The following is a 26,279-nucleotide window of genomic DNA, read 5'->3' as shown; positions in this document are numbered from 1 at the left end:
AGTTTCCCCTTGCCTCTATGAATGGCACCAACCGTTTTCTAAGAAATGTGCTTCAACATTTTTAACAGCGGTGGGGGGGGGGAAGGGAGGGCTGCAGCAGGGGCTTCGGTCTTCCTCTTTTCTTTTTTTAAAAAAAATATTTTGTATTTTAGCCAGATTTTCAATTTCTCCTGATTGGCTGATGGAGGCTGCTGATAAGATAGTGACTTACAGCTCTTTCTGCAGTTGAGAGCCATCCCGAATTGCCTGCATTTGCACATTTTTTTTTTAACTCACTCCGGAATCAGCAGAGTACTGCTGCTCATTAGCTAACCAAATGGGACTGGATTTGTAAGGCACGTTAACTCACAATCATCACTTCCATCAAAAAAGAAAGCTTAACATGTTGCAGGCCTTCAATGAAGCTACTAAAGCTACTTCAAAGCGATGGAGGATTTTTGGCCGCTGTGAAAATGAACGGATCATTTACTGTAATCGTTTCAAGGTGCTGGTCGTGACTCAATGACATAGGGCCTGGTTCCAAGAGGTCCTCAACTTACAGCCATTTGTTTAGTGACCGTTCGAAGTTACAACGGCACTGAAAAAAGTGGCTTATGACCATTTTTCACACTTAACAACTATTGCAGCATCCCCATAGTCATGTGATCAAAATTCAGACCCTTGGCAACTGGCTCTACCAATACTTGAGAGAACATTTATGTCACAGGGTACCTGACCAGCCAATTCAATCTGGCAAGGTAGGCACACCTGCCATGCCCACCAAGCCACGCCCACCAAGCCACACCCACAGAACCGGTAGTAAAAAAAAATTTGAAACCCACCACTGCTGTGCATGTATGTGAGTATGTATGAATGTATGTTGATATTGGCCTGATTTAGCATCTCATTCATTGTTTCTTTTTTAATCTAGAGAAAGAGATGGACCAATAGGATTTCTCACCTTTGTGTAGAGATTTTTGATTTTGAAGGATAAATCCTTCCCCTAATTTATAGATATCTCAAAATTAACCCATTCAGGTATGAGAGCTGCCACTTTTTAAAGATCTCCAATCCTAACAGAGCTTCGGGAGGTGAGGGATTCTCCCTCATTGAGCATATTTAAGCAGAGGCTGACTGGACATTGTGAGGATGTTGTAGGTACCTCTTGAAGTGAAAATCCAGCACTGAGAGAAAATGATTGCATTAAGTGATCTCCAAGAAATCTAGTTTAATGGTCCATTCATTTATTATTTATTATTTATTTATTAATTTTATTTCTATACCACCCTTCTCCCGAAGGACTCAGGGCGTTGTACAGCCTAATTAAAAACACAAAGACAGACAAAATTTAAAATTAATTACGATTATTAAATAATAGGCCCAATTTATAAAACCCCAAATTTAAAATCCCATTTAAAACCAATTAACATTCATACAATGATAACATTTGCTAGGTCCTCACATACTTCAGTTCTAATTAACAAGAAAGCTGGAATATGACCACTGAAGTAAAGACAAGGATAGAGAAAGCTTGAACAGCATTCTTCAAAATGAAAAAGGTCTTCTGCAGTCACAACATAAGGCTAAGACTGAAAATCAGGCTTGTCAGATGTTACATCTTTTCTATCCTGCTCTACGGAGTAGAGAGTTGGTCTCTGACAGAAAACCACTTGAAGAAACTAGAAGCATTTGAAATGTGGATTTACAGACGGCTGTTACATATAAGCTGGGTTAACAAAATCACAAATGAGGTGGTGATAAACCGCCTGGGAAAGCCAAGGGAAATCATCAAAACCATAAAAAACTGAAAGTTAGAATATTTTGGACATGTGATGAGACACCCAGAAAAATACGGCATCCTTCACTTAATCCTCCAGGGAAAGATTGAAGGCAAACGAGGTCCAGGCAGAAGAAGAACATCATGGCTTGAAAACCTAAGGGACTGGTCTGGACAAAACTCAGCAGCACTTTTTCATGCGGCTGTTGATAAAAATAGGATTGCCAGTGTCCGATGATGGATATAGAAGAAGAAGGAGAAGGAGAAGGAGAAGGAGAAGGAGGAGGAAGAAAAAGAAGAAGAAGAAGAGGAAGAGGAAGAGGAAGAGGAAGAGGAAGAAGGAGAAGGAGAAGGAGGAGAAGGAGAAGAAGAAGAAGAAGAAGAAGAAGAAGAAGAAGAAGAAGAAGAAGAAGAAGAAGAAGAAGAAGAAGAAGAAGAAGAAGAAGAAGAAGAAGAAGAAGAAGAAGATCCTGACCTTAAACTAACCAAACGTCTACATTTGTACAATGTAAACTCCAAACTATCTAACTTATCAGGCCCTATTAATCAGGTCCTAAACCTATTAACTAAGGTTAAATGTAATCCTGGCACACATTACAAATATGGATACTAAGATTGTGACTGACCTGGTTGAGAAAGAACACAGCATGGATGTCTACCCACGAATCTATCAGCCATCAATAATGATGCTGATGGATTTAATCTGGCATAAGATACTTTTTTTTCTTGGTCTTACTCCTATATAATCATCTCTGAAAGTATTACTCTACCAGAATAAGATTTATAAATAGGAACGTCCATTAGAGAAAGTGGAGAAACCTAGGTATATGGTGAAATGCGATTAAAGGAATCGATGTTAGTAAATGAACCCCTCATTGAAAACTGGTTGTTTTAATAAACTGAGTCAAAAGAAGCCAGGGTAGAAAATTTAATTGAATCAAATTAAGAGGTCATCACTCAATAGCACAGCCCCTTGTCTCCTGACTCGCCTCAACTGCCACGTCCTTTATAAAGAGCCATCATTTGTTTTTTTTTGGGGGGGGGTTGTTTTTTTTAAAGTTTTTTATTATTAATTCAAAATTAAAAACATTGGACATAGATATGACATCACTGGTCCCAAGCATCTTCCAAGACTTTAAGTTAATACATAATATACTAATGATAATATAATATATTCCTTACACCTTATACGTTATTTAGACATAGTATAATAATAGTCATTTATACCTTATTCCTATATAATTATACATATCTATACCTACATATACCTATCTATACAATTCACATACCTATTTATCTATAATAACGTCTATAATTCTAGTCTAACACTACACATTTGTCTCAGCTATCCTTCTTTTATCTAACCATTCATAGAATTTTGCCCAGATTTTATAGTACATTTCGCTTTTATCCTTGAGTTCCAAGGTGAGTCTATCCATTTCTGCGCAGTTGAAAACTTTTAGTAATAATTTCCTCTTTATTTGGGGTATCTTTCTCTTTCCACTTCTGTGCAAAGGCTATCCGTGGATGTGAGGGCGATGTGGCTGCGACATTTGTCACCCCATTTCCTCCCGATCAGCTGGTACTCAAGAGGCAGAGAATAGATGGGGGCGGGGCCAGTCAGAGGTCGTATTTACAGGTTCTCCGAACTACTCAAAATTTCCGCTACCAGTTCTCCAGAACTGGTCAGAACCTGCTGAAAACCCCCTCTGCTCCTAAGCCACAATGGAATTACATCAATCTGATGTTCCTAACTCTTGTCATGAATTTGCAGAGTTATAGCTATCAAGCTACCTCTGATGTGGAGTTATAGCTATCAAGCTAAAGATGTTGAGACTCTAGAAAGAGTGCAGAGAAGAGCAACAAAGATGATTAGGGGACTGGAGGCTAAAACATATGAAGAACGGTTGCAAGAACTGGGTATGTCTAGTCTGATGAAAAGAAGGACTAGGGGAGACATGATAGCAGTGTTCCAATATCTGAGGGGCTGCCACAAAGAAGAGGGAGTCAAGCTATTCTCCAAAGCACCTGAGGGCAGGACAAGAAGCAAGAATGGAAACTAATCAAGGAGAGAAGCAACTTAGAACTAAGGAGAAATTTCCTGACAGTTAGAACAATTAATAAGTGGAACAACTTGCCTGCAGAAATTGTGAATGATCCAACACTGGAAGTTCTTAAGAAGATATTGGATAACCATTTGTCTGAAGTGATGTAGGCTTTCCTGCCTGGCAGGGGGTTGGACTAGAAGACCTCCAAGGTCCCTTCCAACTCTGTTATTCTATTTCTATTTCTAAGCTAAACCAGCTTCCCAAATTCGACAACTTCCCTCAGGCGGACCAGAGCCAACATTTCCCATAATAGAAGAGTTAGGAATTACATCCCAGCATCAACACGGGTGCTAATTTGGAGAAAGCTGAGCCAGCTTTTCTTCTGCTAGCAAACCACCGTCATCAATTCATGTTTTTCACAAAGCTGCCTGAAAGCGAGCTACAGGCACCCAGCTGTCTTGGTAACATATATTGACATTCGGAGTGTGTTTTTGACATAACGTTGGGAGGAGAGACATGCAAATGGGGCAATCGTTAGGTTAAAAAAGTTCAGTTTTGTGGCAGCTAAAATGCAAGCTTTTGCTGCAGCTTATCCACTCCTCCCTGTCCAGACTGTATCATCCGAGACAGTAAAATAAAACATGTGGTTTGCATTTTCAAGAAACAGAGCAGAGCGTGAATGCACCTGGGTGGAGAAGGGAGAAACTCACAAGCTAACCTCATCCTGTTAGATCAGTCCATGGGGAAATCACTCAAAGGACGTTTCTTCTACAATCAGCCATAAAAGTACTTTCAGTTTAGCCCCCCACAAATGAATGCAAGCAGTTTCTGGAACACGAGGTCCCAGAGGGTGGACTACAAAGAGGCAGGGTCCCCCAAAGTCTTACCCTTTGCATAAGTATCAATATTAGCTTTCTTTTCAAATCCCATAAAATGGTTGCCATTTTTCAGATATAGAAAATTTAAATTTCGCAGGCAACTCACCAGCACTGAGATCATATTTTATTTTTTTTTAAGTTGTTCCAAGCGCTTGTTCACACCCATTTATCCTCACTTTAAGGGTGGATTCACAATGCACACCACTCCACAAACCACAGTTTAAAAACAGCTGGTTTACCCACTCTGCTAAGCCCAAACCCCCATGTCTACATTCATTCTTCTAAGCCAGGGGATCTGCAACCTTAAATACTCAAAAGAGCCATTTGGACCTGTTTCCCACAGAAAAGAAAACACCGGGAGCCACAAAACCAGGGTGGGCGTGGCCAACTCGATGTCACTCACTTCCACCAGTCACATGACCCACCCCCCAGCCACACCTACCCAGCCGGCCATTAGGGCAGAGAACCAGTTGTTAAAAAACATCGGGAACCACAAAATCCTTTTGACATATCTCTCTCTCCCTCTCTCTCTGTATCTCTCTATGTCTCTCTCTCTCTCTCCCTCTCCCTCTCTCTGTCTCTCTGTATCTCTCTGTCTCTGCCCTGGCTGTTTCTCCATCCCCCGCCATCGCCCTTACCTTTTCAGGCCAGGCGAGGAGTGACTGGGAGGGGAAGGCAAGGGGTGGGGACAGCCAATGTTGGGATCACCTGAGAGGGAACCACAGCAGAGGGCCCAAAGAGCTGCATGTGGCTCCGGAGCCACAGGTTGGTGACCCCTGTTCTAAGCCATGGTTTAACTAAACTACAATGAGTCCAACAATGCTTTAAAAAAACAACAACCCCACAACCACATAGTTGGCATACTGTGTTTCCCTGAAAATAAGACCCTGTCTTATATTTTTTTTGAACCCCAAAATAAGTGCTTGGCCTTATTTTCGGGGAGGTCTTATTATTCTGGGGTGTGTGGAACAAGATGGGGCTCCTCTTGTCGTGTTACCTGATTTCCAGCTCTGTCTCCCTAACACTAACCAGAGGAAATGGCAGGGATCGGCTGTGAATGTGGTTAAATATTTTTGGGGTGGGCTTATTTTGGGGGTGGGCTTATTTTAGTGCATGTGCCCCATTTCCTCCTGATCAGCTGGGACTCAGGAGGCAGAGAATAGATGGGGGTGGGGCCAGTCAGAGGTCGTATTTACTGGTTCTCCAAACTACTCAAAATTTCTGCTACCAGTTCTCGAAAACTGGTCAGAACGTGCTGAAACCCATCTCTGGTACGGCCCAGATTCAAAGTTATGACACTTTTCCCCTGTCATGTGACTGCATTTCTGGCACATGATAACCAAGCCCCCATTGATGGTTGTTTGCAACATCCTGCAGTCATGTGATCACGGCACAGCTCACACAGTCAAGGACTACCCGTATTAGAGACACGGTTTGTTTAATATTGTTTATGGAAGAAGCTGAAATGGGGTGGTTTTGTGCAATACACAAAGCAATGAACCATGGTTTATAAATCCATGTTGCTGCTTTTGACTGAAGTCCAGAGCCAGCGAAACATGTTGTGGCTTAGTGGGATGTGTGAGCTGGGTCTGGCAGTGGAAACGGGATATGGCTGATGGGTTGTGTCAATCAGATCCAAAAGATGAGTCAAGGCAGGGCTCCAAGCCAGAAAAGCAACAAGTAAGAAAGACAAAACCGGTCAGAAGCTCTTTGGCACAGAGACCAGCAGGAAACAGGACCAGGGAGAGCTCCGTGGGAATCCTGCTGGCTGAATTTTCCTTCTTTAAGAGAGGATGGATGGATGTTATTTCTGAAACAGCTGAAGCAGAAGGAGCACATGTATCCCCAGCTACACTGAGTGGAGGGGGACTCATAACCTGTGAACTTCAACTCCCAGAATTCCTGAGCTGGTTCAGGAATTCTGGGAGTTGAAGTTCATTGGTTATAAAGTTGCCACAGTTGCCTATCTCAGACTTTGAAGGTCAACCAGCTTTCTATTGCACTTGGATGTCATTCATTTTGGAGTTGTCTACATAAATGGAATTAAACTTAGAAACTACGGTGCTACAAAGATTTGCATCCAACATCTTAGCAACAAGAATGTCTCGCATAAACCCAGCGTAAACTTGCATCTTTATAAAGCCCTTATCAAATTTATCCCTTAATGAAGGTTTGATAGATTTGACCGGTTGGAAAGTGGCAAAGGATTGTCAGACTCTTAAACCCAGCTAAGGGTGCATCTTGTATCACCCTGTATATTCAATGAAGTCAATATCTGAGATATTTTTTTAGTTTGTGGACACCTTAATTCTGCAAATTTATTGTCTTCTTCTTTTGAAAATGCCTTCTTAGATTTGGAAGGTGCTGGAAAGCAAAATACTAAGCCTCATCTTATTTCTAAAAGCTGTATTTCAAGGAAGGGAGGGAGGAAGGAAGGACTTTTTCCAAGATATTTTTTTTATTTATTTTATTTTATTTTATTTTAATTTGATTTATATGCCGCCCTTCTCCGGAGACTCAGGGCGGCTTACAATGCGTTAAGCAATAGCAATAGCCTTCATTCTTTTGTATATTTTATACAAAGTCAGCTTATTGCCCCCACAAACTGGGCCCTCATTTCACCTACCTTAGAAAGGATGGAAGGCTGAGTCAACCTTGAGCCTTGGAGAGATTCGAACCAGCAGAAATTGCAGGCAGCTATGTTAATAACAGGGTGCACTAAACCACTGTACTATCAAGGCTCTTAATATTAATGGGAATTGTACTAAGATCCTGATCCAAATGTAGCAAGTACAGTATCTTCAGAGGCTTTTTTGATCACTCAGATAGCAGAAGGTAATAGGCATTGCAATTCGATCCAGGATACAGTTTGGTCATTGTAAATTCTGGATGTAATAATTGTAGGGCCTCTCTTCCCCTTTAGATTTTAACATGTACTGTATTAGTTACCTGTTGCAACTCTAGATTGTTCTATTCACTCTTTTGAAAGAAGAAACTTTGTGGAGTCAGGATGCTCTTTTAGTGAGATCCTATCTGGTTATTTACAGGTAGTCCTCAACTTGCAACCATCACTGGAACCAACATTTCCATGGCAAAGCAAGGAGGTTGTTAGTCACACCCAATTCTACTATCTTTTTTGCCTAGTGATTGTTAAATGAATCACGGCAGTTAAGAGAAGTACGCATTCGGTCAGCAAATTCAGCTTCCCCCGTTGACTTTGCTTGTTGAGAAGATCTCAAATGATTATGTGAGCCTGGGACACTGCAGGTGTCATATATACACGCAGCTTAGTTTTTGGGGAAGAAAATAGGGGGGGGGAAATCTGCCTACCTATTCATCTGACGAGCATCCTTAGACTGGTCAGCTTCAGCACATTAGTTTGCTAGTTTTTTATCCCCTGCTTGGGGATAAAAAACTGTTTCTAAGGCACAGCTGAGAGGAAGCAGCAATAAGAAAAGCAGGCAAAGCACGGGGAGATCGCTTCACTCGGCTAGCGCCTAGTTAGGGCTGAAAAAAAGCTTCTAAAGAACAGCTGAGAGTCGGAACAAAGCATGGAGATCGCTCCTAGCACCTCATTAAAGCACAAGGAGAGTCGAGGGAGCAGGCAAAGCTGGAAAGATCGCTCATGTTGTGGCTCCGTTACCTGAGCCTGTGTCATCGGCAGGAGAGGACTCCGAGAGTGAAGGAGAGGAGTTGGCAAGGCCTCCCTCTCCAGGACGCTCCTCTCTGGCAATGCCTTCGGTATCCGCCGAAGGGCAAGAGATAGGTCCAGGGCCAAGCACGTCCACGCAACCATAGGTGGACAGTGATGAGGGAAATGAGTCTTGGCTGGATCCTCGGCAGCGTCACAGAGATAAACACGCGCAACAGAAGAAAAGGTGTGCCAGAGATTAAGCTGAGTCACTGGACCACACCCCACAGGGTATAAAAGGGGGTGAGGTGGCCATTCAGACTCTGTGATGGACAAAACTAACTACTATCGAGTCACATTGCATCTTTGGAAACAACATTATCGGCCTTGGATTTATTTTATGAACTGGACAATTCTTGACTGTGTATTTTGTTTGTGAGTAAAGTTCTTGGCAAGCAGCTACTGGATTACTGCCAAGCTTCTTATCGGAAGAATTGGTTGTCTGCCAGTTTATTTAACCCCGGCTGTCTGTTTGTGTGCGTGTGTGAGACGGGGACAGAACATCTCACTAGTGCCTCATTAGCGCCTGGTTAGGGCTGAAAAAAAGCTTTGAAAAAGCTATATTCGGAGTATAAGACGCATCCAAATTTTCAGCCTCTTTTAGGGGGGAAAAAGGTGTGTCTTATAGTCCAAAAAATACGGTACATGGCGGTTGCCAAGTGCCTGCATTTTGATCACGTGACCATGGGGCTGCTGCAGCAGTTGTAAGCATGATTTTCTTCCAGTGCCTTGTAACTTTCAGCAATCGCTAAATGGATTATTGTAAATTGAGAACAACCTGTACAAGAATTAGCCCATAAACTACTTCAGCCAAAACAAGAACCAATACCTACTTTCATATATCACACAATAAACCTTGGTTTTGTTGAACTGTGATTTATCAAGCGGGCAATAATGTCCTACGGGGCTGCTGTGTAGGACACCGATTTGGGCAACATCTAAGTGGAAGACCTCTTATCAATTTTATACATGAATGAAACCTTTCTTTGGAATCATTCAGCTGTCCCTCCTGGCTTTCTTATCCACCTCCCAGTGCAACCATTTTTATCATCATTTGAACTATCTGATCAGGGACTTGGATATAATGCAATTAGGATTATCATTTTAAAGGTATTTAGATGAAATTTAAAGCCAGCCCTGCACTAATTTGGCTGTCAAGGAATTGATTTTGATCCTTAGCGCTCTTTCATTTTCAATAGAGTACTGCTCTAACCAGGTTAATTTCTGTTAAGCACATTAGTCAGGTACTTCTAGCTCCCCAATCAAATGATTATATGTCTCTGGGCTTTGAAAAATTGTAATGAGGGTTACCACTAGATGGGAGCAAAAACTTGGAGGTTTCTAAATCTCCCTGCTGTTCTTTGATAGGCAATCAGATTTCTGCAATCTCAGCCAGTTGCCCTAATCTTAGCAGTATTGCGGGAACCCCTCAACACAAAACCCAACTAATGTACAGGTAGCCCTCCAGTTACAACCACAACTGAGACCCATATTTCTGTTGCTAAGTAAGATAGTGGTTTTTGCCCCATTTTACAACCTTTCTTGCCACAGTTCTGCCACATGGTTCATAGTTTGATGCATGTATACATTGCATCACGCTGTACGCCAGGGGTGAAATCCAGCAGGTTCTGACAGGTTCTGGCAAACCGGTAGCGGAAATTTTGAGCAGTTCGGAGAACCGGCAAATACTACCTCTGGCTGGCCCCAGAGTGGGGTGGGAATGGAGATTTTGCAATATCCTTCCCCCTGGAGTGGGGAGGGAATGGGGATTTTGCAGTATCCTTCCCCTGGAGTAGGATGGGAATGGAGATTTTGCAGTATCCTTCACCTGGAGTGGGGAGGGAATGGAGATTTTTGCAATATCCTTCACCCAGGAGTGGGGTGGAAATGGAGATTTTGCAATATCCATCCCCTGGAGTGGGGTGGGAATGGAGATTTTGAAGTATCCTTCCCCTGGAATGGGGTGGGAATGGAGATTTTGCAGTATCCTTCCCCTGCCATGCCCACCAAGCCACACCACGCCCACCAAGCCACGCCCACAGAACCGGCAGTAAAAACATCTGGATTTCACCACTGCTGCAAACCATGTCTTATCAATTACCATGGTTGAATTCATACAATGTTATGTAGCTAAAATAAAATCCAAAAACACTATCCTAAAGTGGCATTTCCCAATCTCAGCAATTTTTGAGATGTGTGGATTTCAAATCCCAGAATTCCCCAACCAGCAACTGAAGTCCACACATTTTAATGCAAAGTGCCTTAAAGTACTTAAGCAATGCCTTTAGGTTGCCAAGGTTGAAAACCAATGCTCTAAGCCAAGGCCATGCCCACACGATGCAGTGATGCCATAAGTTTGACACCCCTGATCTAAGCCTTAGACTCTCAGGCTTAGATTCGTGATGGCGAACATATGGCATGCATGCCAGAGGTGGCACGCAGCACCCTCTCTGATGCCACGCTAGCCGTTGCCTCAGTTCAGCTCTGCTGCACATGCATGCGCGCCTCCCACCGGCCAGCTGGTCTTCGGGTCTCTGTCACGCATGCGTGAGGCGGGGCATGTGCGGGGTGCGCATGCATGTGCACGGGGGGGGTAAGGGGCATGCAGGGTTTACACATGCATGCATGGGGGTGCAGGGCACATGTGCAGGGGCGGTGCATGCATTGCATTTTGGAAGTTGGCATGTACATGCACGCTTTGGACACTCGGTCCAGAAAAGTTTAGCCATCACTGGCTTAGACCATTGTTTTTCAACCTTGGCAACTTAAAGATGTGTGGACTTCAGTTCCCAGAATTCCCCAGCCAACAGGGAATTCTGGGAGTTGAAGTCCACACATCTTGAAACTCGTAAGTTTGAAAACTACTGCATTTAGACAACAACTGTTGGTGTTGGTGACCACCTTTAAAGCGCTCCATGGCTTAGGGCTGGGGTATTTACGGGACCGTCTTCTGCCACCAATTGCCTCCCACTGGCCGGTTCGCTCCCACAGAGAGGGCCTCCTCAGGGTGCCGTCAGCCAGACAATGTCGGCTGGCAACCCCCAGGGGGAGAGCCTTCTCTGTGGTGGCACCTGCCCTCTGGAACGATTTACCCCCAGAGATACGAGTGATCCCAGACCTCCGGACTTTTCGTCGGGCCCTTAAAACTTACTTTTTTCAGTTAGCCGGGCTGGCCTGATTCTATGTTGGTTTTAAAGTTTGATACTGATTTTTAATTGAAATGTTTTAAATTATGGGCCAAATTTCATTTAATTATTTTTAAAATTACTTTAACTTTTGTGTACAAATGTTTTTATTTTGGCTGTTCACCACCTTGAGTCCGAAAGGAGAAGGGCGGTATACAAATCTAATAAAGGATAAAGAAAGATAAAGATAAAAGACAACTAATGCTGTGGAAGATATTTTATCTTGAGCCCAAGGAAGCCAGTGTCTGATTCACAATACATCACAGGGAAGTATTAAATAATTAAGTCAATTATCAGTGGCTGACAGCAACCAGTAGAGGGCAGTAGAAGACAATCGACAATATTTTATTCCTTCATACAAGGAAATTTAACTTGGAGTCAATTTAACTTGGAGTCAAAAAAACCTGCAAATTAGAAAGAAATTGCCCGCCTGGTTGGAAATGCACTTTCCAGATCATTTTTACATCCTCAAGAATGAAAATAGTTAAATGTGTGAATGTTAATGTAGCAGGTTTAGCAGCTTATTTCTTAATAGCTTCAAAGCAGTGAACAAAAACTCTTTTTTAATAAATATTTTCAGAGTAAAGACAATCTGAAGGCAGAATTGGCCTAAACAACAACTTAGGTGGGGAACACCCCACTATCAGCTAACAATTTCATTTTTAATTACAGTATTTGGTAATGTGATTTCAAAGTAATTTCTTAAGATTATTTATATCCAGAAGAAATGACAGAATTGAAAATTGAAAGTGAAATTTTATAAACATCCATATTTCTACATGAATGTAGAGTTTTTATCTTAATGTATTTTTCTTAATGTAAGCTTTAGTGATTGTTCAAAGTTACAGTGTAGTATCCCCACGTGTGATAAAAATTTGAGTGCTTGGCAACTGGCATGTATTTGCAATGATTATAGTGTCCTGGGGCCAGGTGATTGCCATTTGTGATGCTGCTTGCTGGCTTCCTGCCAAGCAAAGTCAATGGGGGAAGCTGGGCTTGCTTAACAATCGTGTGATTCACTTAACAACTGCAAACAACTGGTGCAAAAATCAGCATAAAATCAATTGCTATTCACTTAGCAACTACCTTACGTAGCAATGAAAATTCCGATCCCAATTGTAATCATAAATTGAGGATTATTCGTACCCAAATAATCTGTAAGGGGTGTGTGTGAAAGATAATTATCCCCCCAGCTCATTGCAACCTCTGCATTTAAGAAATGAAGTTATTTAGTTCAGCATTTCCCTCAGCCTAGCTTCTAATGAAAGTACACAGTTGCCCAAGCATTTTACTCCAAGAAGTGTTAGCATGGATTTGTAAAGGTGAAGTGGAGGAAAAGAAAAATACAATTTCTTTGTGTATTTTCAGAGTGAGTCATGATGGTGTTTCCTTCCATTAGTTCTCCAGATGAATATTTAGAACTATACTGCCATCGTATGACCAATATAGCTTGGTGCAAAGACAGGATGGATTCCTATGAATATTAAAATTTGAATAAAATATGCTAAGTTTTTGTCAAGTCTGAATACAAGAAGTTCATTCTGCAGGACTGAAAGGCGTTATTTTGATTTCCATTACCGGTACTAGAACAATGAACATGCTTGTGTTTGACAGGATTAAATATAAAATCCTGCCTTGGAAAATAACTTGTTGTTTAGCAGTGTTGTGTATCTAATTTTGGAGGGAAAATTAAGCGGGAAAAAGATCCACAGATTACTAGAAGAAATCCCAGTGGGTTTGGGGGAAGGCGGAAGCATAATGAGTTGCTTTCCCTTGTGCTGGTCTGTGACGCGTCCCCTTTTGGCGTAGGGGCCGTCTTGAGTCATAGACTACCGAATGGTCTAAAGGCACCCATCTCCTACCTTTCCCGCTCCGAAAGCTGTTCACCACACATGGGCTACCGGACACACTGGTATCCAACAATGGACTTCAACTCACAGCTACACAGTTCGAGGGATACCTGGCGGAAACTGGGGTCCAACAGCGCTCACAACACCTTTTCATCCAGCTAGTAATGGGCAGGCTGAAAGATTTGTAAGAGCCGCCAAAGAGGCATTAGCCAGACTTGGGCCGGGAGACTGGCAGGCCAGGATCGATACCTCCCTGGATGCCCAACATGCCACCCCGTGCATGGCCAAAGGGAGAAGTCCGGCTGAACTCTTAATGGGCCGGAGACTCCACTGTGCTCTGGATCGACTACATCCAAATTATTCCCCTGACAGGTATAGGGAAGCCGAGAAAAGGGCTAGAGGTTTCTCCATTAGGACACCGGTGTTCGCAAGGAACTACACAGACAGTCCCCTCTGGGTTGCAGGGCAAATCTCTGAAATCACTGGTCCCAGGTCATATGCAGTAGATATGGGTGACGGAAGGGTCTGGCGCAGACACATAGACCAATTAAGGAAATGATTGGGCCAAACAATGCCCACCGAGCCAGAGTACCAACCAAAAATACCAGTCCCTGACTCACCAAACATTCCTCCAATAGCTGACTCAAACCCGAAGTGGCCGGAGGACTTACCTGATGACTTCGGTGTCCAGCGCCGCCCTCTCGAGAAGCCAGTCCCTGTTCTGCCCCAGCTCTGGATTCCCAAGGATATTGACACACACCAACGGTGCTTATCAAATTTATTAAGTAGCAAGAATAAACCAAAGTCCGGCAAAGATTGGCAACCAGCCCACAAAACAAGATACGATAAGACTTTTCCAAAAATGCTGATGATAATTACAAGTTGTTTCTAGCAAGAAACTTACTAATGGCGTGTGACTTAAATACGCTAAGGGAGTGGCCAATTATCCTCAAGCCTTACTCTCGAGGAGACCTCCTCCTCCTGAGTAGCCACTCCTGCCTTTTGGCAGCCCTGCGTGCTTGAGCATTGAGGTGAGGCTCCTCCACTTCGCTCTCTCCACTTGAAGGAGTCTCTGGAGGTTCTGAAGGCCCTGGCTGAGTCTCTGCCTCTGGCACCACATCCTCTTCAGCCTCCTTGCTGTCCCACGCGAGCGCCAGCTGCACAGGCTGCTGGCGTGACACCACACCAGCGTCATCAGGATCAGCCACGATCCGCGCAGGCCGCTGGCGGGCCACAACAGTCCCAGCCGAAGGGTGCAACGCCCACAAGAAAATCCAGGAGGTTCCATTGACTGGATTGGGAGAAACGAAGAGTCCCTCCGACCAACCCAACTCCCTGCCTCAGACTGAATTGCGCAGGTCAACTAGGATCAGGGAATGCCCTAGTCACCTGCATGATTATATATATAAATAGTTGTCTAAGTGTCTTCTGGGAGGGGAAGGGTGTTATGTATCTAATTTTGGAGGGAAAATTAAGCGGGAAAAAGTTTGATGATTATTGGCCAGCATCCTAGCCAAGAGACTATATAAGGAGAGCTGTCCTACTGTACTTTTGCTGGATTCTCACTGTGTATTAAAGAGCTGTTGTTCACAAAGACTTGGCTCCTGTCTCCTCACTCACCCAACTTAACAAGCAGAGTGATGGCATTCGGGAAAAAACTGTCCTTGTGTCTAGTTGTTCTGGTGTGCAGTGCTCTATAGCGTCGTTTTGAGGGTAGGAGTTGAAACAGTTTATGTCCAGGATGCGAGGGGTCTGTGGTTATTTTCCCAGCCCTCTTTTTGACTCGTGCAGTATACAGGTCCTCCATGGAAGGCAGGTTGGTAGCCATTGTTTTTTTCTGCAGTTCTAATTATCCGTTGAAGTCTGTAGCTGTCTTGTTGGGTTGCAGAGCCAAACCAGACAGTTATAGAGGTGCAGATGACAGACTCAATAATTCCTCTGTAGAACTGAATCAGCAGCTCCTCAGCAGCTTCCTGAGTTGGTGCAGAAAGAACATTTTTTAAAAAGTTTTTCTTTTATACACAAACAAACACTTAATACGTCAGTCCATCCTTTCTTGTGTCATCTCAGTGTTTCTTCAATGGCTTTGTCTTTTTATTTTTTATATATATATGCCGCCCTTCTCTGGAGACTCAGGGCAGCTTACAATGTGTTAAGCAATAGCCTTCATACTTTTGTATATTTTTTATACAAAGTCAGCTTATTGCCCCCACAATCTGGATCCTCAATTTACCCACCTTAGAAAGGATGGAAGGCTGAGTCAACCTTGAGCCTGGTGAGAATTGAACTCGCAGTAATTGCAGGCAGCTGGATGTTAAATGCTGCCTTAGTAGGAGGCATTAGCCTCCTACGCCACTCAGGCTCCTTGTTATTCTTGTTATTTCTTGTTATTTTCTTGTTATTCTTGTTATTTCTTGTTATCTTGTTATTATCTTCTTGTTATTTCTTTCTTCATTTTCTCTTCATCTATTACAACCACTCTTCAAAAATACAATATTTTAATTATACCATTCTCTTGCATAACTATTAATTCGTTTATTTACATCTCTTTTCTAGCCAATGGTAACATTGACCCCATATCTTAAAATATTCTGAATCCTCTCTTTAATTTTCAAAGTTAATCTATTCATTTCTGCAGAGTCTAAAATTTTCTTAAATTACTTCCTCTTCCAGAAGTATTTTCCCTGCTTTCCAATTTCGCGCAAATACAATCCTCGCTGCTGTTATTACATGAATAATCAAGTATATCCTTAGAAAGAACATTCTTTGTTGTGCTTTTTTTGGGTGACGTTTTTTGATGTTCATTTTGACGATGAAACAGCGCATTAAAGAAATGAACAAATGAAGGAAGCGAGGTTCCTCTTTCTTTTGCAAGTTCTAGCTTTGGCTCTCTTTCAACGCGCAGCGGAAACCTCGAAAGTTTCTGCAGAACAGAATAACAGAACTCGCTCCCAAGAGATCAACGTTGCCTTCAACCTTGCTAGTTTTCTGACGGGGCCTCCTTCCCTTTTTTATTCTCTTTGGTGGGTTGCAATTCCTCGCCTGGCCTCTTAAGCGCTGCAGCTCAATTCCCACCCTAACACCGCCCGCCCCGACGCCATGGCAGCCGCTCGCGCACGCATCTCGATGGTTTCTACCAAACATAGAGCCCTCCTGCTGGAATGTCTCTCCCTCGAAGGAGGTCTGTTTTCATTCGCGTCCTCGATGACATCACGAAGCGGAAGCCGGAAGGGCTCGATGTTTACCGAGACGACGACAAAATGGCGGCTGCTGTGGATACGGGAGTCTCTGCGGATGGTGAGACGGTGAGAGATAAGGGCTCGTTGTAGGGCAGTCCTGGCCACCGGATTGTAACCGAAAGCTTCAGTCCAGCACCAGCACCACCCCCGCCCTCGAGGCGCCGCGTTGGGAAAGGTTGCTTGTATCCCGGGAAGTAAAAGAGGTTTGGTTTGGCCGGAGTGGCTGCTCTGAATCGGTGGCAGGGATGGGGAACGTGGGGTGGACTACAACTCCCAACATCGCCAGCGGCCTGCCTGTGCGGCCTTGCTGTGAGCTGCAATTCAGCAATGCCTAGAACAGGGGCCTCCAACCTTGGCCACTTTTAAGCCTGGAGGACTTCAACTCCTAGAATTCCCCAGCCAGCAAAGCTGGCTGGGGAATTCTGGGAGTTGAAGTCCTCCAGGCTTAAAAGTGGCCAAGGTTGAAGACCCCTGGCCTAGAAGAATACATGAGCTTTGTGGAAAAGAGACCCTGTCAAAGCAGATGATGGGAAGAATTAATGGCGGGGAAGAGGATAAGAGAGAGAGAATCTCATTCTTGTTTGCTTTGTTAATACTGTCAGGTGTGTATAGGTAGATCCTGGAAGTGTTAAGTTTAGAATATCCTGCAAATTATCAGTTTCGTTCCGTTTCCCCTGTATTTAGGAATCGGTTGAGAAAAGCTTTATTACGTGTAGCCTCATCCCTTCTCCTTTTGCATGTTGAGATATTCTGCCCATTGATTTGTTGATTTGGGAGCCATCCAAGTTGTTTTTGACTCCTAGCAACAGCATAGATTTTTTTTCCCATGATTTGTCTGTAATCTGTCCTTTTAAGACTCCCAATGGTTCACGTCATCATCACTGTAATTGAATCTATGCATCTTGGTTGTCCGCTTCTTCTTTTCCCTTCTTATATTATTGTTCATATAGATATACTACACATATAATTATTAACATTGTATTGTTGAGTGATTTACAAGGATAATTGGTTTTTCTTGGGTTTTGATAAACTACTCCATCATCCTTGATCCCTTTCTGTATTTTAATTGTAATGGGTAGAGAGAGTTTACTATGAAAGGTTTTATTTTCTCCTGCTACTGTATTGTTAAAGCTCAAGACAATAATTATACTTAAAAGCCTGTGTCTTGAACTTTTTGATCTCTTTAGAAAATACAGAATTAAATATCAGATCCTGAGTGACAAAATTAGACACATCTTGGTAATGGTTTTAAACCAGTACAAATAAGACAATTACAGCAGTGAAAATAATAAAAATTGATCCCATATATCCACCAAGTCAGATCCCAAAAGTGTCAGGCCTGTATGCCAACCATGGACTAAAATGAAAGAAGCAATAGAACTGATCCATAACAAGTAGGCTCTGTCAATTAAAAGGAAATGTGGCTAAAATCAGTATGGTAACAAAAGAGAGCAAGTATAACATATGTTTAACTAGTGCTTTATTATTTAGTATGCAATTCTGATTGTGAAACTGCTTTTTATACATAGTATATTATATAACTGTTTATCTCAACCCCGGATTATTATTTTTTTTAAATATATGTGGGGGATACTCCAGATGGTTTCCAACACTTCAGACAGTCCGATGACAGCTGAAGAAGCTGCTGCCCAAAAGAGAGAAGAACGGCTTAGAAAATTCCGAGAGCTTCATTTGAAAAGGGTAAGGTTACTTTGTGACTTTTGGATTCAAATCCCAAAACAGTAAATCTGCTGGGCCATACCCTTGTGAGACCTAATTAAATTACATAGCACAGTGTACAAGAATTATGGGGCAACAATTTAGCATGCAAGATAGAAAATGGCTTGAAGAGGGTGAGAAGAAAAAAAGTTGGTATTTCAGGATATAAAATTTGTAAGAGTTTTTATTTTAATTCTGTTTGCTGCTCAGATTCAGTTGTTGAGGTAGACAACCATATAAATGGGATAAATGTGTGTGTGTGTAGTACAGTCTTAGTACTGGGAGTAGGACTCAACCATGGAAACTGATCATCTGAGATACTACATGCCTGCATCTTTTCAGGATTGCTGAAAGTGAAAATAATAGGAAACAAGAGCTGACCTCATATTCTTAGAAGTACATTGTCAATATCTTGAGAACAACTCCATAATTAGAGGCAATCTGAGATCCTGGGAATCACTAGCCATAAATGAATGTTTTTATATTACCAAGGCTGAGGAGTAATGTTACAGGTAGTGCCTGGGTGAAGAAAGAGCTCCTAAATTCATCTTTAACTCAAATTCCTAAGTCAGAACATGTACTTACAAACCAACTGCCTACTACTAAAAAATGGCAGATAGCGTTATCCTTCCTGGAGCCAATGAATCACTGAAACTCCACTTTCAGAAACCACTGAAAACAGGCTGTATATAAAAAACACACAACTTTAGCAATTCATCAGCTCAAGAAGGAGAACATCACTCACCATCTTCAGTAGTAGCCAGCCTTAAGGGTTGTCCGTAAATCACCATGTTCTTCACCTGGGTATTGCTTGTTGTATTAGGTTAAAATAAATGACAGAATCAGAACAATTACTATTATGCAGTAACGGCCCACCAATAAGCAGATTAATAAGCCTCAGCTGCAGGATCTGCTTTTCAATTTTTATTTGCATTGCCATGAGAATTTAGCATTCACTGGCAGAGTATTTCTTATTATTGGTGAAGTTTGTAGCTTTCTTAATTTTTTGCTGCTGATTTGTTTCTATTTTCTAATTTATCAATCGCTGGTAAATGGGAGATGTTGTTATCTCTTGTTTATTTTTAAAAGAATGAAGCCCGTAAACTAAATCATCAGGAAGTTGTGGAAGAAGATAAAAGGCTGAAGTTACCAACCAACTGGGAAGCAAAAAAGGCTCGCTTAGAATGGGAACTCAAAGTGGAAGAAAAGAAAAAGGTAAACAAGCAAATAATACATGTACCTTTAAGACAATTAGAAAACTAAGAAAAAAAATCCTTACGGTTACTGTTTTTTCACTGGGTTATATTAGAAATGAGCAATGATAGATACAATACTTGCACTATTACTGGAAAATACTGGCATTCCAAATAGAGCCCTTTTGCATTAGCGTGCAAAACGTGATGTACATTAATAACTCTCAAAATAATTCTGTAAAAGATAGATATTTTTGTTTTAAATGAAAGGGCCCAATGTAGCTTCTGAAAGACCAAAATTCGGTTATTATTCCAAAAATGAGATTTCATAACCCTTCACCAAACGAGTAAAGCTATAGTTCACATATTTTTTTTTAGAATTTCCAATATAACATTAGGATGCATTTGTGATTTCAAGGAAACTCTTATTCTTTCGTGCCATATGCTTGCATCAGCCCACCCAGTATTTGGATTAGGCACGATTTAAACAAGGGATTTCATCATTCATTCCTTTTGTCAGGATGTTCTAGAACAGGGGTCTCCAACCTTGGCAACTTTACAACTTGTGGACTTCGGCTCCCAGAATTCCTCAACCAGCGCGAGTTGAACTCCACAAGTCATAAAGTTGCCAAGGTTGCAGACCCCTGTTCTAGAACACTTGTCAAAAGAGGTTGGAATTATTATGAATAGAGAAAGAGAAATCAACAGCAGATCACGTATAATTCAGCTGAAGACTAATTTTATGAGGAAATATAAATTTTAGCTCACAGAGGAACGTTTTTTGAGGATCTGTGTTTTAAATTATTAAAATTAATTTACTGTATTCTAGGAATGCCTGCTGAAAGGGGAAGATTATGAGAGAGTAAAGCTGCTAGAAGTAAGTGCGGAAGATGCAGAACGCTTTGAGAGGAAAAGGAAGAAGAGAAATCCTGATCTTGGGTTTTCAGGTAGGGGGAAATGATACTTACTCTTCTCAAATACATGTTGAATAAAAAGAAAGTTAGGCGCAGTGGCTCATATCAGGGGTTCTTCTGTAGTACTTGGCCCAGTGGGTCATAAGAAAATTGGAAGGGGATCATGAAATATTTTCAGAATTGATCGTGGTTATCCAGCCAAAGTGAGAACATTGTCAAAACTCCTGTTTGTCATGGTAAGTTCAAATTGAGAGCAAAAGTCAGAGATACTTGTCAATCAAAGCAGCTTTATTTATGATCTATTCTTCTTTATGTAAACAAAGACTCAAATCATCTAGGTCAAAAATATCTAAAGAGGTTAAATCATGGCAACTGGACCAAAGTTTATTAAACTGAGACGTTTCGTTAATCGTCCAAGTAACTTCAATCAAAATGAAAAAAATTTGGTTAGGCAGAAAGTTGTTGGAATGTACTAACTCTGCCATACTGACTGCAAGGAGTTTCTTCCCAAAATGAAATTCAATATGTAAATGAAGAACATTATTTACATTATTGCATTTCATTTTGGGGGGAAATCCTGCTGCAGTCAGTCTGGCAGAGTTAGTACATTCCAAGGAGACTCTGACTCTATGCCTAACCTAACCAAAAGAAAATTCATTTTGATTGAAGAACTTACTTGGATGAGTAACAAAACATTTCTGTTTAATAAACTTCGGTCCATTTGCCATAATTTATTCTTTTAAATATTCTTCATCTTGCTCCTGAGAAAGGGGTTACACAAATGTATTTATCATTGCGGAGGGAATCACAATATTGCTGAGATAGGTTGCCCTATTTAGTAAAGGTTTATTGTTCACTAAGCTAATTTCTTTGCTCTGTAGACTATGCAGCTGCTCAATTACGCCAGTATCGGCGGTTGACCAAGCAAATTAAACCTGACCTGGAAAAGTATGGAAAATTAAGAGAAGAAAGGCAAGTAATTTTATTTCACAGTTTTTTTTCTGGAATAGAATACAATAGAATATTGGCCAAGTGTGATTGGCAACACAAGGAATTTGTCTTTGTGCATATGCTCTCAGTGTACATAAAAGAAAAGATACGTTTGTCAAGAATCATAAGGTACAACACTTAATAATAGTCATAGGGAAACAGTCAATATAAATCTTAAGGATACCAGCAACAAGGTTACAGTCATACAGTTATAAGTGGGAGAAGATGGGTGATAGAAACGATGACAAGATTAATAGTAATAATTTATTATTATGTGGTAGAAGGATCTAGAATGAATATTTACAAATGAGATCATTCCCAAAGGCATATGAATTAGAACAGGGGTCTCCCAACCTTGGCAACTTTAAGACTTGTGGACTTCAACTACCAGAGTCCCTCAGCCAGCCAAGTTGCCATGGTTAGAGACCCCCTAAATTAGAATACAAGTAGTCCATGACTTAGGATGGTAATTGAGCCTGCAATTTTGATCATAAGTCATAAACCAGGCTACCATGTGATTGTGCACATTGCATTGCAAATGCCGCAGTCGTTAAGCAAAACCATTGTTTGCTATAAGGTGTTTTTTTTGCTGCAAATTAGAAATAGTGGTTTCTGGCAAAAATATAAATCATGGTCCCATGACCACAGGACACTGCAAACGTCCATAAATGCAGCTGGTTGCCCAAAATGTGACGTGTGGGTGTATATGCGAGGTTGATGAATCTGAGTGTAAGTACCATATTTTTTGGAATATAAGACACACCTTAGATTTTGGGGAGGAAAATAAGAAAAAAGCCGATTGGCGGGTGGATCAGCCTCCCGGAATCCCACCAATCAGCTGTTTCTAGAGGTGAATTTTAGCAACAGGTTCATTGGTTGTGAGCTCTGTGCCTTGCTTTTTTTTCTGCTTTTTTTTTCTGCTTTCTGGAAAAAAAAAACTTTTTTCTGCTTCTGAAAGCTTCCGAAATAGAGCTTCAGCAAAAAAAAAGCCTCTGAAGCTCTGTTTCTGAGGCTTTTTTTCCTGAAGCTCTGTTTGGAGGCTCTTTTTCTGAAGCTTCGTTTCTGATGCTTTTTTCAGCCTCTGAAACCTCCGTTTGAGAAGCTGGGTGGAGCTACATTCGGAGTATAAGACGCACCCAGATTTTCACCCTCTTTTTGGGGGGAAAAAGGTGCGTCTTACACTCCGAAAAATACGGTAGCTTTTTCGGTCTACATTATAATTTTGAACAGTCACTAAATGACCAGTCCTAAGTCAAGGACTACCTCTAAATAATTTTGCACAGCTGGTATTAAAGTAGAGGGGTAATGTTCCATCTACCTGGTTCAATTTTAGTTAAAGAGAATGAGAAAAGTGGAAAAGATTACAGATGTGGAATTAGAGTACAGACTCTTAATCAGCGCTACCATAACGGGTGAGATAGATATTTTTTGTCCCAAATTCCTGAGCTAGAGAAATTCCCCAAAAATGTTACTGTTAACGTTTATTTTCTCCTTTTTCTCCTTCAGTGGTGAAGATTTTTTTCCAACTTCAAATAGTTTACTCCATGGAACTCATGTGCCCTCCAAAGAAGGCGTTGACAAAATGGTTTCAGATCTTGAAAAACAGTAAGTGCCATATTCATAATGAACAGCACATTTAAATTTATTAAGCATCTTGTATATGTACTTATCATAGACCTCCTGCTGATGTTTTATTTTAGATTGCATTATTTAAGCACTCTGTACTTATAGAGTCCATCTCGTTTTCTTTCCTTTTCATTTTTCAAATAATACAATTATCAGGCAAGGCTTTGCCCCTTTTAAATGATTCTTAAATACTCATATTAACCACAGAAACCAGAGATTAATTTGCTTTGGAATGGATTAATGGAGTTTTTTATTCCCGTTGACCCCATTAGCTGAATATACAAGGGGGAAAAAATCTATTACTGTATCAAATGAAGAACATCCAGTACCTCATTAAAATATGAATTCAAGATGTAACTGCCCTGTTTCCCCCAAAATAAGACATCCCCTGGTAATAAGCCCAATCGGGCTTTTGAGTGCATGGCAATAAGGCCAAGCGCTTATTTCAGGGTTCAGAAAAATATAAGACAGGGTCTTATTTTCGGGGAAACACAGTATATACAAACATAGGCTGAGTATTTTGGTTTCTCTTTCAGAATTCAAAAACGTGAAAAATACAGCCGGAGACGTTCTTACAATGACGATGCAGATATCGACTACATTAATGAGCGGAATGCCAAGTTCAATAAAAAGGCTGAGAGGTTCTACGGCAAATACACTGCAGAAATTAAACAGAATTTGGAAAGAGGGACAGCTGTGTAGACCAAAAAGTTCAGGAGGCTAGCCCTGCTTTCTCAGTTTGGCTTCTTTAAAACCTTCATGTGTAAAATACGCTTTGCAAACATGTTCTAATGCTAGAATGAAATTTGTCCACATATAGTACTCCTCCTCTCTAAGAAAGGTATGTTAGAGAAGTTTTAACAATTATGTAATTGTAGAAAACCAAAGTATTTGAAGTTATGGTTGGTGAGCCAATTGTGATTTCATTTTTTGTTTTTGTTTTTTAATGTGAATGTTGAATCACAAACCGTTTTTAAATGCACATGTAGTTTATTTGAAAACCATCACAATTGTGTAAGTTGATACGTTGATTTTGGTAGTTTGATTAAACAAAGAGCCATGGCATATAAAGCTGCTTTTAAAACACTCTTGGTATGTTTTGCCTGCCTAATGAGCATCTGGTTTATAATGCAATTAGTGGGAAGCCCCAAAAAGTAATGAAACATAATTCGGACGGATGTGTGAAACATATCCAAGTAGTCTTGGCTTTTGTACACAAAAAAAGGCTGGGTTAGAAAGCTCCCTAAATATTATTTATAGAAATCCGTGTAATATTGTTTATACAGGTAGCCCTCAACATACGAATGCTTGTTCAGGGATCTCCAGTGCGCCACTCCCCCACACTTCCCAGCACCACCTGCAGCACTTTTCCATCCCCTCATGATCCTTACTTAGTACTCAACTCTTCCCACTTAATAGCTTGCAGTCCTCAGCAGCAATGGGGACTGCTGTCACTAAGTGATGCATTCATGTGATGCTTTATGACTATGTCATTTAGTATTGGCAATTCCAGTCAACTTACCATTGTAACCCGAAAATACCTTTATAACAAATTTAAGCGTTTCAGCAAAAGATGCAATAATTGAGCCAGTTTTATTGTTACTTCAGGTGTTGGATGTGACCAAACGGTTAATTGTGTCTGGGTTAGTGGCACACTTTCCCCAACAATTGGCTGCTGTTCAGGGTTACCTTGCTCCTTTTAGGCCTTGCAGTTTTTAAACAAAACTCTAGTCTGTAAAATTGCATAGCAGCTTTTCCTCCCTCCAAAAGTTCTTGTGGTTGTTGGAATGAGGTGCTGCCTCAGTGTGCTTGCTCCTTTTCTGCTTGTTGCCAGCTGAGCTCCCAAACTAGGCAGGAATCCCACCAGCTGCAGCTTCTAGTCCTGGCAATTGAAGATAACCTGCCTGAAATTGCTGCTGCCTCTAATAATTGGTACATTGCTGAAAAGGCTGGGGGGTGGTTCAATTTGCTAGACAGTGTGGATGCTAGTAAGTAAACTCGAGTGGGAGGAATGACTCAATTTCCTCTCATTTCAAGGGCTGTATACCCAACTAGCGCTTATTTGTGGTAACATATGACTTTACTGCCTTTGGAGTTGATTCCAAAACAGAAGGTGGTATAGAATACTTGGTTGATGCAGTTTTAGTGTTGGAAGTGGTGGTGCTGGCTTGCCTTTACAGAGCTTGGAACTAGATTTTGAAGCCTCTTTCGTCCATCTTGGCTTACTGTTTGCATTCTGTCAATAACATCTTACATCTTCTGCAAAACAAGACCTCCTCCTGCTCTGGGACAAGAGAAAATAGTTCAGGCTTGGATAAGAGTTTGGGAAGATCTTTACAGGATCCTGAAGGCGGATGAATTCAGTATCTTGAAGACTTCTACTTTAATGAAGAAAGCTTCCAAACAAAGGATGAGCTTGATCACAAAATTGCCTTATGGATATGTTAATTTTCCAAGATTAATTATGAAAAGATGTGCTCAGCATGATTAAAGATAGCTGTTTTATTAATCTTTTTTGTATCTACCTTCATATCTATAAAATATCACAATTAATTCAGAAAGTATTAGTTACCTGTGACCATATAGGTTTCTGATCAACTTATGTGCAACAGAGTTGTAAAAGCCTTTAAGAATTTAACCTCTTTGCAGTAAGTTTCCGATCTTTCTCAGCATTCAAGAATATAGTTAAATATAACATCTCTAATAAAATAACTGAGTTCTCTGATTTATACCCCTCGAGCATTTTTAATTTAGTACTGCATTTCTTTACTACAAAGGTTGCAAGTTTCTCTTCAATGTATTAATAGCTTGGATCCTTTATTTACTTATGAAGGGCAACTGTATACAGGACAAAGCTATTAATTTTCATTTTAATCTTGCAAAGAGAAGAAACATTTCCGCGTACTTTCTTCCAGTACCATCTTGCAACTGGCAATATCACTTAAGCAGATGAAACTAAATTTGTAGATATGCCTTATTTGGGTACTTGAAAACTGCCATTCAAGATGGCTGTGCACATGGGTGCTGCAGCTGGGTGCTCCTTTAATTTCATTGTACAAGGTGCAATGACAATAAAGTAATCTTGACTTGCAAGGAAAAACAGGTACCCCCGACTCAAAAATCTGTTATCATTCATTTTGCCCCTTTAAACTACCTGAAAACATGTAGACTAATTTGGAAGTTTCAAGTG

The 26,279-nt window shown here is 41.1% G+C and overlaps 1 protein-coding gene across 3 annotated transcripts; it reads left to right on the top strand.

Moving 5' to 3' along the window:
• The first annotated feature begins 16,572 nt into the window (after positions 1-16,572).
• Positions 16,573-25,814, top strand: SYF2 (SYF2 pre-mRNA splicing factor). 3 transcript variants are annotated; one of them, XM_034413492.2, is made up of 7 exons: positions 16,573-16,705; positions 18,247-18,348; positions 19,456-19,581; positions 20,389-20,506; positions 21,355-21,445; positions 22,970-23,068; positions 23,626-25,814. In XM_034413492.2, the coding sequence occupies exons 1-7, from the start codon at positions 16,613-16,615 to the stop codon at positions 23,789-23,791; spliced, it is 795 nt and encodes a 264-aa protein (XP_034269383.2). In that variant the 5' UTR covers positions 16,573-16,612; the 3' UTR covers positions 23,792-25,814. The 3 variants fall into 3 exon arrangements, with proteins under 3 accessions (XP_034269383.2, XP_034269384.1, XP_034269385.1); XM_034413493.2 differs by having other exon boundaries at positions 16,604-16,713; XM_034413494.3 differs by having other exon boundaries at positions 16,638-16,850.
• Positions 25,815-26,279: the final 465 nt, after the last annotated feature.

This window comes from Pantherophis guttatus, chromosome 10 (assembly GCF_059756535.1).
Source record: "Pantherophis guttatus breed Tessera chromosome 10, ASM5975653v1, whole genome shotgun sequence".
NCBI lineage: Eukaryota > Metazoa > Chordata > Lepidosauria > Squamata > Colubridae > Pantherophis > Pantherophis guttatus.
The sequence above is the reverse complement of the archived record's forward strand: the minus strand, read 5'-3'. Positions and strand labels throughout refer to the sequence as shown.

Coding starts and splice junctions, on each gene's coding strand:
- SYF2 (XM_034413492.2), top strand. CDS start 16,613: ATGACATCACGAAGCGGAAGCCGGAAGGGCTCGATGTTTACCGAGACG. Junction 19,582..20,388: donor AAGTGGAAGAAAAGAAAAAG/GTAAACAAGCAA, acceptor ACTGTATTCTAG/GAATGCCTGCTGAAAGGGGA. Junction 20,507..21,354: donor TCCTGATCTTGGGTTTTCAG/GTAGGGGGAAAT, acceptor TTTGCTCTGTAG/ACTATGCAGCTGCTCAATTA.